The sequence below is a fragment of the Tamandua tetradactyla genome, chromosome 12, assembly GCF_023851605.1.
Source record: "Tamandua tetradactyla isolate mTamTet1 chromosome 12, mTamTet1.pri, whole genome shotgun sequence".
NCBI lineage: Eukaryota > Metazoa > Chordata > Mammalia > Pilosa > Myrmecophagidae > Tamandua > Tamandua tetradactyla.
Genome location: NC_135338.1, coordinates 97,700,395 through 97,713,539, shown reverse-complemented (window position 1 = coordinate 97,713,539; position 13,145 = coordinate 97,700,395). Strand labels below are relative to the sequence as shown.

The 13,145-nt window shown below is 39.4% G+C and overlaps 3 protein-coding genes across 10 annotated transcripts in view; 2 read left to right on the top strand and 1 right to left on the bottom strand.

The window, feature by feature from the left end:
* The window catches only part of WDR93 (WD repeat domain 93), a 49,947-nt gene extending 47,790 nt beyond the window's left edge, over positions 1-2,157 (bottom strand). For 4 of the 8 annotated variants that reach the window (XM_077124175.1, XM_077124180.1, XM_077124182.1 and 1 more), the window contains exon 1: positions 1,935-2,091. The gene's annotated coding sequence lies outside the window, so the exon portion shown is untranslated. The other 4 variants (XM_077124177.1, XM_077124176.1, XM_077124179.1 and 1 more) reach the window with 4 other exon arrangements.
* PEX11A (peroxisomal biogenesis factor 11 alpha) lies at positions 2,105-8,422 on the top strand. The gene is made up of 3 exons (XM_077124185.1): positions 2,105-2,347; positions 4,358-4,473; positions 6,433-8,422. Exons 1-3 carry the CDS (start codon positions 2,292-2,294, stop codon positions 7,002-7,004), a joined length of 744 nt encoding a protein of 247 aa, XP_076980300.1. The 5' UTR covers positions 2,105-2,291; the 3' UTR covers positions 7,005-8,422.
* PLIN1 (perilipin 1) overlaps positions 6,798-13,145 on the top strand; it is a 29,164-nt gene continuing 22,816 nt past the window's right edge. Inside the window, exon 1 of the mRNA XM_077124183.1 lies at positions 6,798-6,903. The gene's annotated coding sequence lies outside the window, so the exon portion shown is untranslated. The remainder of the gene's footprint in view (positions 6,904-13,145) is intronic.

Genomic DNA, 13,145 nt, shown 5'->3' with positions numbered 1-13,145 from the left:
CATGACACACGTTATAGAATCCCTAAAATAAAAAAAGATAAACCATACAGAGAAATGTACTCCAGTAGGTGAATGGATATTGAATTATGGTAAATCTATACAAAGGAATAATACTGAGAAATAACACAGTACAAACTATTGATATGCACAACATGGATGAAACTCAAATGCTTTAGGCTAAATGGAAGAAATCAGATAGAAAATGTGACACACTGTATGATTTAAATTTATATGATATTCTGGAAAAGCCAGATTTATAGAAAACAGAATACATAAATCTGTTTAGAAGTACCTTCTGCTTGTGTTTATTATCTAACATACCACTATGTTGTACTTATCAATTACTTCTCTCCTTCACTAACCTATAGCTAGAGGCCTAGAGGATAAGCAGTTGGTACATGGACAGCACTCAAGAGATGCTCATTTAGTGCAATATTATCCTGCCCTGGGCAATACACTTAGAGAGTACTGCTGGCTCTCTTCTGGGCACTTCTCTCCCCAAAGGATGAGTCATTTTTGGGACCAAAGTGATGAATCCAACACCTGGACTTGGCTTTCTAAAGCAGAGACCATGTTCAAGTTACCTCTGGAATTTCCTGCCCAAAGGACAGCAGAGCCTGAATGGACCTTTCTCCCAGCTCTGTCCTGAGGGCAGAACCAGCTGCCAATGCAAGCACCCCTAGCCCTGAAAGGTGGCCAAGGCATGGCCATTCGCAGGGATATGGGCAGAACCTGGATGGTCTAGAATATCCACACATTGTATGCAAAGCCACTGGCAAGGTAGGGTCAAGCCACAAATGGGAAGAGGAGGAGGTGGGAAAGAACTGGAAGCAAGCTTTCCCCATAGTGCCACATTCCAATGAGGAATTCCAAGAAGTCCAAGAATTCTGAGAGTAAATCTGGCCTTCTAGATCACTATGAAGGTGTATTTGTCAAAGCAGACAAATATATTTTACTTAAATTGTTAGCTTGATTTATAACTGTTAAATAGTTAGGCATATGTTCTCTAGCCCTAGCCTACAAACGACAGGGGCAACATAAAAACAAACAAATGTTTTTATATGTATAAAAGAAAAAATAAACTAAAATCAAAACAAACTATATATATATATATATATTTAAAGAAATGTTAAGAGGCAGGCCTGACCAAGGGAATAAAGACTACAAAAATAGGTGACCTTACTTTATGGCCAAAGGGGGTATATTTTATAACGCACTGGTGGGACTCCCTCTCTCCAAGACCCACAGAATGAATGTTCAGTAGTGCAATTTCATTGTAGTCTCTTTCTCAAATTATTTTTTTATTAGAGAAGTTGTAGGTGTACTGAAATATAGTCCAGAAAATACAGAGTTCCCATATACTGCCCCGTTACACACACAGTTTTCCCTATTATTAACACTTTCCATTAGTGCGGTACCTTTGTTACAATTGATGAAACAACAGTAGTATATTTTAATATACTTATATATAATTATAATATACTAATATAATTATACTATTAATTATAGTCCATTTTACATTAGGGTTCACTTTGTTGTCCAGTCCTATGAATTTTTAAGATGTTTATTCTAGTGACATATATATAACCTAAACTTTCCCCTTTTAACCACGATCAAATCCATAATTCAGTGGTGTTAATGTAACCTATTTTTTGCCCCCACTTTGCTCATGTTGACCTTTTAGGATTTCCTCAGGTAACAATTTTCATTCTTTCAACGATCCTAACAGAAAGGTCTCTTCCTTTACCCAACTGTGATGACAGAAGATAAGAACTGCCTTATCTACTCTCCATCAGACTTGGCGCTGACGTGGGTCCAACGGCCCGGCGCAGGGGAATGACGAGGCCCCTCAGTTCTCAAGGCAAGGCTCGGGGTGCTCGCGGCCCCGGGACCCCCGTCCACCATTCCACCCGGGGTTCTTGGATACTTGGCACCTGCAGGGAGGCGAGGGGCGCCCGGGAACGCCGGGCGGAGGGAGACGGGCCTTCCCAGAGTCCCCGCACAGGGATAGGAGAGTCCCGGCACGCACCAGCGCCGCAGCCCGGCCGAAGACGACTTACTAACCCAGTCCAGCGGCCCGGCGTCGCCCTAGCAACCACCACTTCCGGCGTGGACCGGAAGCCCGCGAAATCGTTCTCCGCCAGTCGCGCCCGCCCCTACGGGGGCGGAGGGAGTCAGCCCTCCCCCTCCGCGCGGTGGGCCCGTCCCCTTCCCCGGGGACCGTGGAGGACAACCTGGGCTGTGGGCTCACTGCCGACCTGGGTGTAGCTCGTGGACTCGGCCTGGGAGCCATGGACGCCTTTATCCGCTTCACCAACCAGACCCAGGGCCGAGACGGCCTCTTCAGGTGAGTCGGGGCCGGCGGGCCGCGTCCTGCCGAGCGTCTGTCCGAAAGCCCCCGGGCCTCAACTCCCGCCGCCTCGAGGCCGCGGCCCCCGGGCGGCGAGTGCTGCTCCTCTCGCCGCTCAGTTCTCCCGTCCAGCCTTCTCCTGGGATGTACATATGCACTTTTTTTTTTAAAGAAAAACTTTTGGTTGACATTTGTGCCTAGAGAAGCAAAACAGAAGCAAAACAGTTGGTTCTGGCTTCAAATGCCCATTGAAATACCATGGCGAAACATTTGTCTTATTTATTTTTCATTATTGCCCAATCTGTCTCATGGAGAGACTGTGAAAAAAAACAGTGAAGCTGTGAAAGAGTTTTGTGGAATGTAAAATACAAACTTCACTATGGAGTGTCCCAGAAGGAACTAAGGTACATGCTGTGCTACTGGAAATATTAAACGGAGATTGCGGTGTTCATGCTAGTGAGCTCATGAAGTTTCTTTTAGAAATCTGGTTGATTCTTGACCAGTAATTTTAAAACGTAGTTACAGTTGCAGTTTTATTTAACAGCGCTTCCTCCTCCTCTGGCTAACGCAGACACAGTGTGCGTGGCTCCCACAGTGAGGCTGTTGGGAGCTGAAGGTATGGCAGATACTGTTCTGCAGCCGTTTACTCAGCTGACCCTTTTCGCAGCCCAGTGAGGTAGATGCCCCACATCACCCCCGTCTCACCGTGAGGAAACCGAGGCAGAAGGAGGTTATCAGTGCTGAGGGATGGAGCTAAGAGATTCAGATGCACAGCCGCACAGTTCAACCCAGCCCTTAGCCTTCCTAATGAATTTGATAGATTTTCAAAATGGTTTCATTAACAAAGCTTCATTAAAATAGACGCCCACCCGTTCCCGTAGTGTACCCTGCCAAGTTTATTGAAGAGTTTGATAAATAAAATGATTGTTTAGGATTACTTATTCAGCAAGAATAAGGCTCTAGCATTCGATTCCCAGCTCCCCTTTTGTGATGTCTCTGTGAACAAACTGGCATTCATAAAATAATGCCTTATTTTTGGATCCACGCCTATTATAGACCAAATCTGAGAAAGGGAGATTCATTGGCATGACCAGGCTGAGCCCCCTCACCAGTAGGTACACTTCAAAAAAGAGAAAAAGGGAGATTGTTTATGGCCACTGGCTTCTTTTTTTCTTACTTCCAATAACAAGTTCACCATTTTGGAAAATGTGCCATATTTTTTGTTGATAGTATTTGTAGCATAAAGGGATTCAAATATAATTACAGGACAGTAAGAAACAGGCATTTACTTTGTTAAATAGACTGCCAAATGCATTTGGATGTTTGACTATATGATATAAAGTTTCTCATTTATTTTTGCCAGTAAAGAACTATTTGAAGGCATGACGATAATTACTCTATTAAAATATAATATTTATTAATGAGTCATCTATATTTTATATAAAATGCTAATTCATTTTGAAAGACAACTGTAAGAACATATTTGTACTAATTTATGTACTGGTGTATATTTATTTTTTTAATTGATCAAAAAATAAGCAGTTTTCAAACTGTGGACTTTTCATTTGATTCTGGTTTGTGTCCTGTCACATAGGTAGCAGATTAATTAGATGGTAAAAACATTCATTTTAGAAGTCTGGAAATCTTTCTACACTGGAGGAAATAAAGATTATGGGTCCTTACAGATTTAACATGAGAGAGAATTTTGTGCAGTTTCCCATTTTCACTCCATCCATTTCTCTGTGCCAGCAAAAGGCCCTGGGGGCTGTTCACCGCAGTATTGCAGGGTTCTCTTTCATTACCTTTGTGTTGCATTTCCATCACATGTTCTACCCTTTGGCCTGGTGGAATGACTTGCAAAATATTACTCTTATGAGAGCTGCTACGTGAGAAAACAGTCTTGGAAATTTTGCATTTAGAATTATGTATTTCTCTATCCCTTATTCATGAATCAAGTTTGGTTTGGTTTCTAAATTATTCTTCTCATTTTTTTTTTTTCCATTTCAGAGCCACTCAGTACACATGCATGTTGCTTAGATATTTGTTAGAACCTAAAGCTGACAAAGAAAAGGTGGTAATGAAGCTCAAGAAGCTGGAGTCCAGTGTGAGTACTGGCCGTAAATGTAAGTACCCTGTCTCTTGAGGGACAGTGGCTCCTGGTTTAGAATTCTCAGCTTAGACCCCATAATTCTCAAAACACTTTCTACGTCATGGGTTTCAAGTCAGTCAAGTGTTTTGATGCAGTCAACAGTTAAGCTGCCCTCCTAAATCAACTAGCCCAAAGATATTGACTGTTTTGCTACAAACCATTCACAGACACCCTCCTGTGTTCACATTTGGTGTTAAATCATAAGAATGTGTTATGGCAAACCCAGCCATTGCATGGGCAGCCACCAGGAATCAAACCCAGATATCCGGCATAGCTGGCAAGAACTCTGCCTGTTGAGCCACTGTGGCCCACCCTCCTGGGAGTTCTTTATACTCTGTGGAAGAACAGCATAGCTACATCCTGGACCACCTGTCTTTTTCCCTTCTCTTGAAGAGCTGCTACAGGAAATGGATAGATACATCTTCTTAGACCATTTCTGTGGAGGCTTCATGTTAAAGACAAAAAGTGAAGTCAGTAATTCATTCGTTTAATTCACTGTCATGATAAGTCATGCTGGGAAATCCCCTACTTTTAATAGCAATCACCTGCCTGACTCCTCCTTATTGTTTGATGAGAACAAAATGATGCTACAGTAGGCAAGCAGAGGTGTTAGGCTGGAATGCAGATCATCAAATATTAATCAATTAATTATTTTTTAGTACCTATTTCTTATAGTCCTGAGCTTTATGGGAGGAAAAAGACAATATGGTGCAATGATACGAGATTTAGTGCCAAATCTAGTTGGCTGGAATAAATTAGTTGACTGGAGTAAAGGAAAATAACGGTGTTTTGGAAGAGGTGGAATTTGAAGTGAGGCGAGAGAAAAGGAAGGAGATTCTTACAGGGTGAATTCCTCTACCAATGGCTCAGAGGTGTAATGAGGAAGCCATTATGTGGGCAGAACAACAAGGAAACTAGCTTGACAGAAGATTTGTCAATTAGAGGGATGGGAAAGGTGGGGTGAAATTTTTCTGAATGGCTTTGAAGGTCAAGATTAGAAATTCCTTCTTACATTCTTTAGAATGTTGGAGCTCAAAGTCCTTCAGACCGCTAGTCTCTGAACCTCAGAAGGGACCTATGTAAAGTCACTAAGCCAGTTAGTGGAAAAGCCAGAACTGGAACCCAAGATTATTGATAACATATACCATTTTTTTGTTATTTTTGATAAAATAATACCAAACATTCTTCTAAGACTATAAATTTCCTGAGGGCAGCTACTTCTGAGCACTTACTGAGTCTAATGTAAAGTGCTTTCTTTTGTATTCTCCATAGTATATGAGGTATGGTATAACTCATTCATAGTAGGTGCTCAATAAAAATTTGTTGATTGATATGTCCCTGATGGATTGAATTACATGCTGACATACGGATGTGCCATTCAGTGGTTAATTCAAGTAGGAGTCACATATGATAATATTGTTAAATGTCTTATCCAGTAAATCCTACCATCTCTATTTTGTTTCCTTGGCAGTAGGGAGCCAAAGGAGGTTTAAACCAGGGAAATGGCAAAATGAAAATGGTGTTTTTTTGAAAAGCAGTCTTTTGTCTGAAAAGTAAATAAAATGTAAGACATTGCATCTGGAGTTCATGTTATCATAGTATTTTCCTTCTAAAGAATTGTAGCTGGTAATACTCAGATGTAACAAACCACATTCATGATTGACACAGCCAGAAGTATGTTGTGAGTCAGTGTTAATGTGTTCACTAGAGTGGAAGAGAATTAAAGAGTCACTGTCTTTTGTGCTTTCCAGGATCATTTTAGGAGTCCTTAACGTACGTGTAAAGTCCTTTTCCTTTCCTGAACAACAGCTGACCCTCAAATGACATTTGTTAAAAAGCCAGTGCTGACCCCTCACCCATGTACAGAGATTCTTCTGTCTTCCTAGTACATACTAATTAAATAACTCTTAGCCATTGTGGTTTCTTCTTGCAGGGTTCAGACTAGGCAACGTGGTCCATGCTATACAGGCGACTCAGCAGAGCATTCATGCCACTGACCTGGTGCCCCGCTTATGCCTAACCTTAGCCAATCTGAACCGTGTGATTTATTTCATCTGTGACACCATCCTCTGGGTGAAGAACATAGGGCTTGCCGCTGGCATCAACAAAGAGAAATGGCAAATGTGGGCTGCCCGACACTACTACTATTCTCTCCTGCTGAACCTGGCCAGGGATCTGTATGAAATCTCCCTGCAAATGGAAAAAGTCACACATGACCGGGCAAAGAGGGAGAAGTCACCATCCCAGAATCCTCTTGGGTACAGTGTGGCTGATGAAGAAACAGAATGGCTTCAGTCCTTTCTCCTTCTCTTATTCCGATCCCTGAGGAAACACCCTCCCTTGCTCCTGGACACAGTGAAAAACCTCTCCGATATCCTCATCCCTTTGGACCAACTGGGAATCTGTAAGTCCAATCCTGGTATCATTGGACTTGGAGGTCTTGTGTCTTCCATAGCAGGCATCATCATTGTAACATATCCTCAGATGAAGCTAAGGACCTGCTAGGGTGTTTTTAGGCTGAGGACTAACACCTTCTTTAAAAGGTTACCTCTCAGTGAAATGGGCATTTGTATTACTCATAGAGTAATGTCCCATTGTGCTTAAGGACTTGTTCGCATGAGCAGTTAGTGACGTGTGACGTGAGTGGAAGTGGGGGCAGGAATGGAGGAGAAAGAGAGCATGAAGATTTATGTGTATTTTTTGAGAACTGGAGGGATTTCTGAGTATTTCCCCTTTAACATTTATTGAGTATCTCTTATGCACACAGTAGAAGCTTAGTATTTGTTGAATAAATAAAAATTGAAAGAGACTCAATCAGAGTAATAACTAAGCACTAATATACAGTAACCTTGGGGTTGTATGGATCATTGGTTTCACCTGATCACAGTAAGTCTGATACATAGCACTCTCAGATCTAGTAGGGACCCCCATTTTTCTCTGATCAGTTATTCCCCCCTCCACGGATGTCAGTGGCAGGATGGAGGGGAGCTGGGCTTGCAGCCTCTTAATTTGCACTCCTGTCCTTGCTCTGTCCAGAAGCAGAATCATAAAAGCATCTGACAGCATCATGATTTAAAGTATGTCTATAGGAAGAGGTCGTAAAGAAGTACAGTGACTATGCAAAATCAGAAGCAGAGGCTGAAAAAGTTGAAGGGATTTACATTCTAGGCCTGAACCGCCATCCTCTGACTCCCAGTCAGTATTCCTTCCATGATATCTCACTGCCCTCATGTTTAAGTGGAAGTGTGAGACTCCAGAATTCTGTGGTCAATAATTTGCATTCTTTTTTACGAAAATTGAAACTGTATCTAGACTTACCAATTAGATTGTTTTATTTAAAATGCTGAAATAGTTTAGACAATGCTCTTAATTTGCATCAAAATTTACATAGTTAAAAACGTTCATGAATATGAGTATAGGAGAGTCACAATTTTCTATGATAAATTAGATTTTCATATTTATACGGTGGTTGGGTGAGGTAAAAAAGAGTAGTAAGGGGCCAGTGAAGACGACACCAGAATGGCTGAGTTAATGCCGTCTCTTCATGCTCCTATTTCCTGACTTGGTTATTTGTGATCCATTGACATAGGATTCTTTCATGTAGGAGGCTAGAGTCAGTTCCATCAGTAATGCTCTCTAACTTATTTGAATGGAAATGAGACAAGAAATGTGCACTAAATAAATTTCCCATAAATGTGATTGACATGCTTAAAAGCTAGACTCAGGTCCTTGTTTCTCTATGTTTAAAGCTATCTATTAAGACATGGGATTTATTTGTGAAAGAACGTTTTGGGAATTCTAAGAGAAATGAAAGATGCTAGATCAGGGAAAATAAAAAGTTTAAATAACTATTTTTTACCTTGTCTAGATCCTCTATTGTATTACAAATTAATTATGTCTAATAAATTTCTATACAAAATTGACTCCAAGCATCTGTGAATGTGTTCTGGGACTGATGAGTTAAAGGTAAGGCAATCCACATTAGGGAAATGCAAATGAAAACCATAATGAGATACCACCATGGTGGTTTGGGGCTGTATTTACCCCAGAAAAATATGTTTTTAAACTTAATCCATTCCTGTAAGTGTGGACCCATTGTAAGTAGCACTTTTTGTTGAGGTTACTTCACTTAAGGTGTGGCCCACCTCAATCAGGTTGGCCTGATTGGGTCTTAGTCCTATTACTTCCTTTCTGAACAGAATGAAATTCAAGCACAGAAAGAGAAAGCCAAGGGAAGCAAGAAGCTGCAGATCAACAGAACCTGGAAGAGAAAGAAGAGGCCATCATGTGCACCGGCCAACATTGACTCAAGAAGAAATAGACCTCAACAAACCAATCACAAGTAAAGAAATTGAATCAGTCATTAAGAAGCTCCCCAAAAAGAAAAGTCCAGGACCAGATGGCTTCACATGTCAATTCTGCCAAACATTCCAGAAAGAATTAGTACCAATCCTGCTCAAACTCTTCAAAAAAATTGAAGAGGAGGGAAAGCTACATAACTCATTCTACGAAGCCAACATCACCATACCAAAGCCAGACAAAGATATTACAAAAAAAAGAAAACTACAGGCCAATCTCGCTAATGAATATAGATGCAAAAATCCTCAACAAAATTCTAGCAAATTTAATCCAACAACACATTAAAAGAATTATACACCATGACCAAGTAGGATTCATCCCAGGTATGCAAGAATAGTTCAACATAAGACAATCAGTTAATATAATAACCATATCAACAAATCAAAGCAGAAAAACCACATGATCATCTCGATTGATGCAGAAAAGGCATTTGACAAAATTCAACATCCTTTCCTGTTGAAAACACTTCAAAGGAGAGGAATAGAAGGGAACTTCCTCAAAATGATAAAGCGTATATATGAAAAACCCACAGCTAACATCATCCTTAATGGGGAAAAACTGAAAACTTCCCCCCTAAGATCAGGAACAAGACAAGGATGTCCACTATCACCATTGTATTCAACATTGTGTTGGAAGTTCTAGCCAGAGCAATTAGACAAGACAGAAATACATGGCATCAAAATTGGAAAGGAAGAAGTAAAATTCTCACTGTTGGCAGATGATATGATACTATATGTCAAAAACCCCGAAAAATCCACAGCAAAACTACTAGAGCTAATAAATGAGTACAGCAAAGTGGCAGGTTACAAGATTAACACTCAAAAATCTGTAGTGTTTCTATACACTAGTAATGAACAATCTGAGGGGGAAATAAAAAGAATTACATTTATAATTGCAACCAAAAGAATATAATATTTAGGAATAAACTTAACTAAAGAGACAAAAGACCTGTACAGAGAAAACTACAAGAAATTGTTAAAAGAAATCACAGAAGACCTAAATAGATGGAAGGGCATACCATGTTCATGGATTGGAAGACTAAATATAGTTAAGACGTCAATTCTACCTAAATTGATTTACAGATTCAATGCAATACCAATTAAAATCCCAAAAACTTACTTTTCAGAAATAGAAAAAACAACCGAATTTATCTGGAAGGGCAGGGTGCCCCGAATAGCTAAAAGTATCCTGAGGAAAAAAAAAAGTCGGAGGTCTCATGCTACCTGACTTTAAGTTGTATTATGAAGCTACAGTGGCCAAAGCAACATGGTACTGGCATAAAGATAGATATACTGACCAATAGAATAGAATAGAATGTTTAGATATAGACCCTCTCATCTATGGGCAGTTGATCTTTGATAAGGCAGTCACGCCAACTCACCTGGGACAGAACAGTCTCTCCAATAAATGGTGCCTAGAGAACTGGATATCCACATGCAAAAGAATGAAAGAGGATCTATATCTCACACCCTGTACAAAAATTAACTCAAAATGGATCAAAGACCTAAACATTAGATGCAAGACCATAAAACTGTTAGAAGAAAATGTAGGGAAATATCTTATAAATCCTATAGTAGGAGACTGTTTCCTAGACCTTACACTAAAGCAAGAGCATTGAAGAAAGAAAGAAAGAAATGGGAACTCCTCAAAATTAAACACTTTTGAGCAACAAAGAACTTCGTCAAGAAAGTAAAAAGACAGCCTACACAATGGGAGACAATATTTGGAAATGATATATCAGGTAAAGGTCTAGCATCCAGAATTTATAAAGAGATTGTTCAACTCAACAACAAAAAGACAGACAACCCAGTTACAAAATGGGAAAAAGGCTTGAACAGACACTTCTCAGAAGAGGAAATACAAATGGCCAAAAGACACATGAAAAAATGCTCAGCTTCCCTGACTATTAGAGAAATGCAAATCAAAACCACAATGAGATATCATCTCAAACCCACCAGAATGGCCATTATCAATAAAACAGAAAATGACAAGTGCTGGAGAGGATGTGGAGAAAGAGGCACACTTATCCACTGTTGGTGGGAGTGTCAAATGGCACAACTGCTGTGGGAGGCAGTTTGGCGGTTCCTCAAAAAGCTAAATACAAAATTGCCATATGACCCAGCAATACCACTGGTAGGTATCTATTCAGAAGACATGAGGACAAGGACACAAGCAGACATTTGCACACCAATGTTTATAGCAGCATTATTTACCATTGCAAAGAGATGGGAACAGCCAAAATGTCCATCAGCAGACGAGTGGCTAAACAAACTGTGGTATATACATACGATGGAATATTATGCAGCTGTAAGACAGAATAAAGTTATGAAGTATGTGACAACATGGATGGACCTTAAGGACATTGTGCTGAGTGCCCATAAAAAGAAATGAAGTTCTGATACATGCCACTATATGGATGAACCTTGAAGAATATGTGTTGACTGAAATAAATCAGACACAAAGGGACAGATAGAATTCCACTTACATGAACTAGCTCAAATATGCAAACTTGTAAAGACAGAATGTAGAGTACAGGTTACAAGGCACACAGGGCATGAATGCATAATGAATGTAGGGATACTTTTTGGGGTGATGGGAAATGTTGGTAATGGATGGTGGTGACGGTAACGACATTGAGAATGTGATTAGTTCAACTGAATAGTATGCTTGGGCGTGGTTAAGATGGGAAAGGGCAGCTAAAGAGACAAGGACATTTAAATGCGATGTATGATCCTGGATAAGATCTATTAAAGGAGGAGATAAAGCTCCAAAGGACATTATTGGAACATATGAAATAATTGGAATATAAACTATAAGCTTTATGTCCATGATAAATTTCTTTGAACTTGATAATTATACTTAAGGTGGTTACATAAGTGAATATCCGTGTTCTTAGGAAATGTACACGGAAATATGTATTCAGGAAGATAATGTATACAACCTACTCTCAAATATTCAGAAATAGATGCATAAATTTTTTTAAAAAGCAAATGACCTGGCGGCGTGGGAGATGACTCCCAGGGATGAGTCCAGCCCTGGCACAGTGGGATCAACAATTGAAGTATAACTAATAAAGTGGCTGAGAGAGTTCAAATAAAGTCGAGAGGCTACTCTGGAGGTCACTCTTATGCAAACTTCAGTTAAACCTTGCTACCTATTATAACTTCCCAAACCCCAACCAAAACCTTTCCAGCCAATCCTAAAGAACACCTAGGGCAATATATAAGATTCTACAAAGATTCCATGCACTAGGATAACTTTGCAGAAACATACAACCTCTAGATGGATCCCTGGACCAGTTAAGTCCTGATATGTAGGGGGTCCAACCTCTCCAGAATATTGACTAGTTCCAGCTCCCTACCTCATGCTATTGACAGCCCCTTCCAACAGAAAAAGTTAGAATGGCCATACAATACCCCTAAAGAGTAGGATAGAAAGATTAAAGGTGATGGAGTTATACAGAGAAGGTCGGGCTTAACGAATATGATTGCTCAATTGTTAATATTTCTTTTAGTCCCCAGTACCTTAGAGCAGCTAGAAGTAAAAACCTAAAATTGTGCAATTGTAACCCATACCAAACTCTGAAATCTGTTCTACAACTAATTGTGCTGCACTTTGAAATGTATTGCTTTTTTGTATATATGCTATTTTTTTTATTTATTTTTATTTTTTTTATTAATTAAAAAAAATTAACTAACACATCATTAGAAATCAATCCATTCTACATATGCAATCAGTAATTCTTAATATCATCACATAGGTGTATGGTCATCATTTCTCAGTACATATGCATCGATTTAGAGAAAGAAATAGCACAACAGAAAAAGAAATAAAGTGATAACACAGAGAAAACACAAATAAAAATAAAAAGTACAAAAATATATGAGAAAGAAAACAAAACAAAACAAAACAAAAAACTATAGATCAGATGCAGCTTCATTCAGCGTTCCAACATAATTACATTACAATTAGGCAGTATTGTGCTGACCATTTTTTTTTTTTTTTTAGACTTCATACCATTCTACATATGCAATCAGTAATTCTTAACATCATCACATAGATGCATGATCATCGTTTCTTAGTACATTTGCATCGGTTTAGAAGAACTAGCAGTATAACAGAAAAATATATAGAATGTTAATATAGAGAAAAAAAAATAAAAGTAATAATAATAAGAACAAAACAAACAAAACAAAACAAAACAAGAACCTATCGCTCGGATGCAGCTTCGTTCAGTATTTTAACATGATTACTTTACAATTAGGTATTATTGTGCTGTCCATTTTT

Bases quoted from the DNA above. Each gene is read 5' to 3' on its own strand.
- PEX11A (XM_077124185.1), top strand. From the start codon at position 2,292: ATGGACGCCTTTATCCGCTTCACCAACCAGACCCAGGGCCGAGACGGC. The intron at 2,348-4,357 runs GTGAGTCGGGGC...TTTCCATTTCAG, and splicing joins GGCCGAGACGGCCTCTTCAG to AGCCACTCAGTACACATGCA. The intron at 4,474-6,432 runs GTAAGTACCCTG...TTCTTCTTGCAG, and splicing joins TGTGAGTACTGGCCGTAAAT to GGTTCAGACTAGGCAACGTG.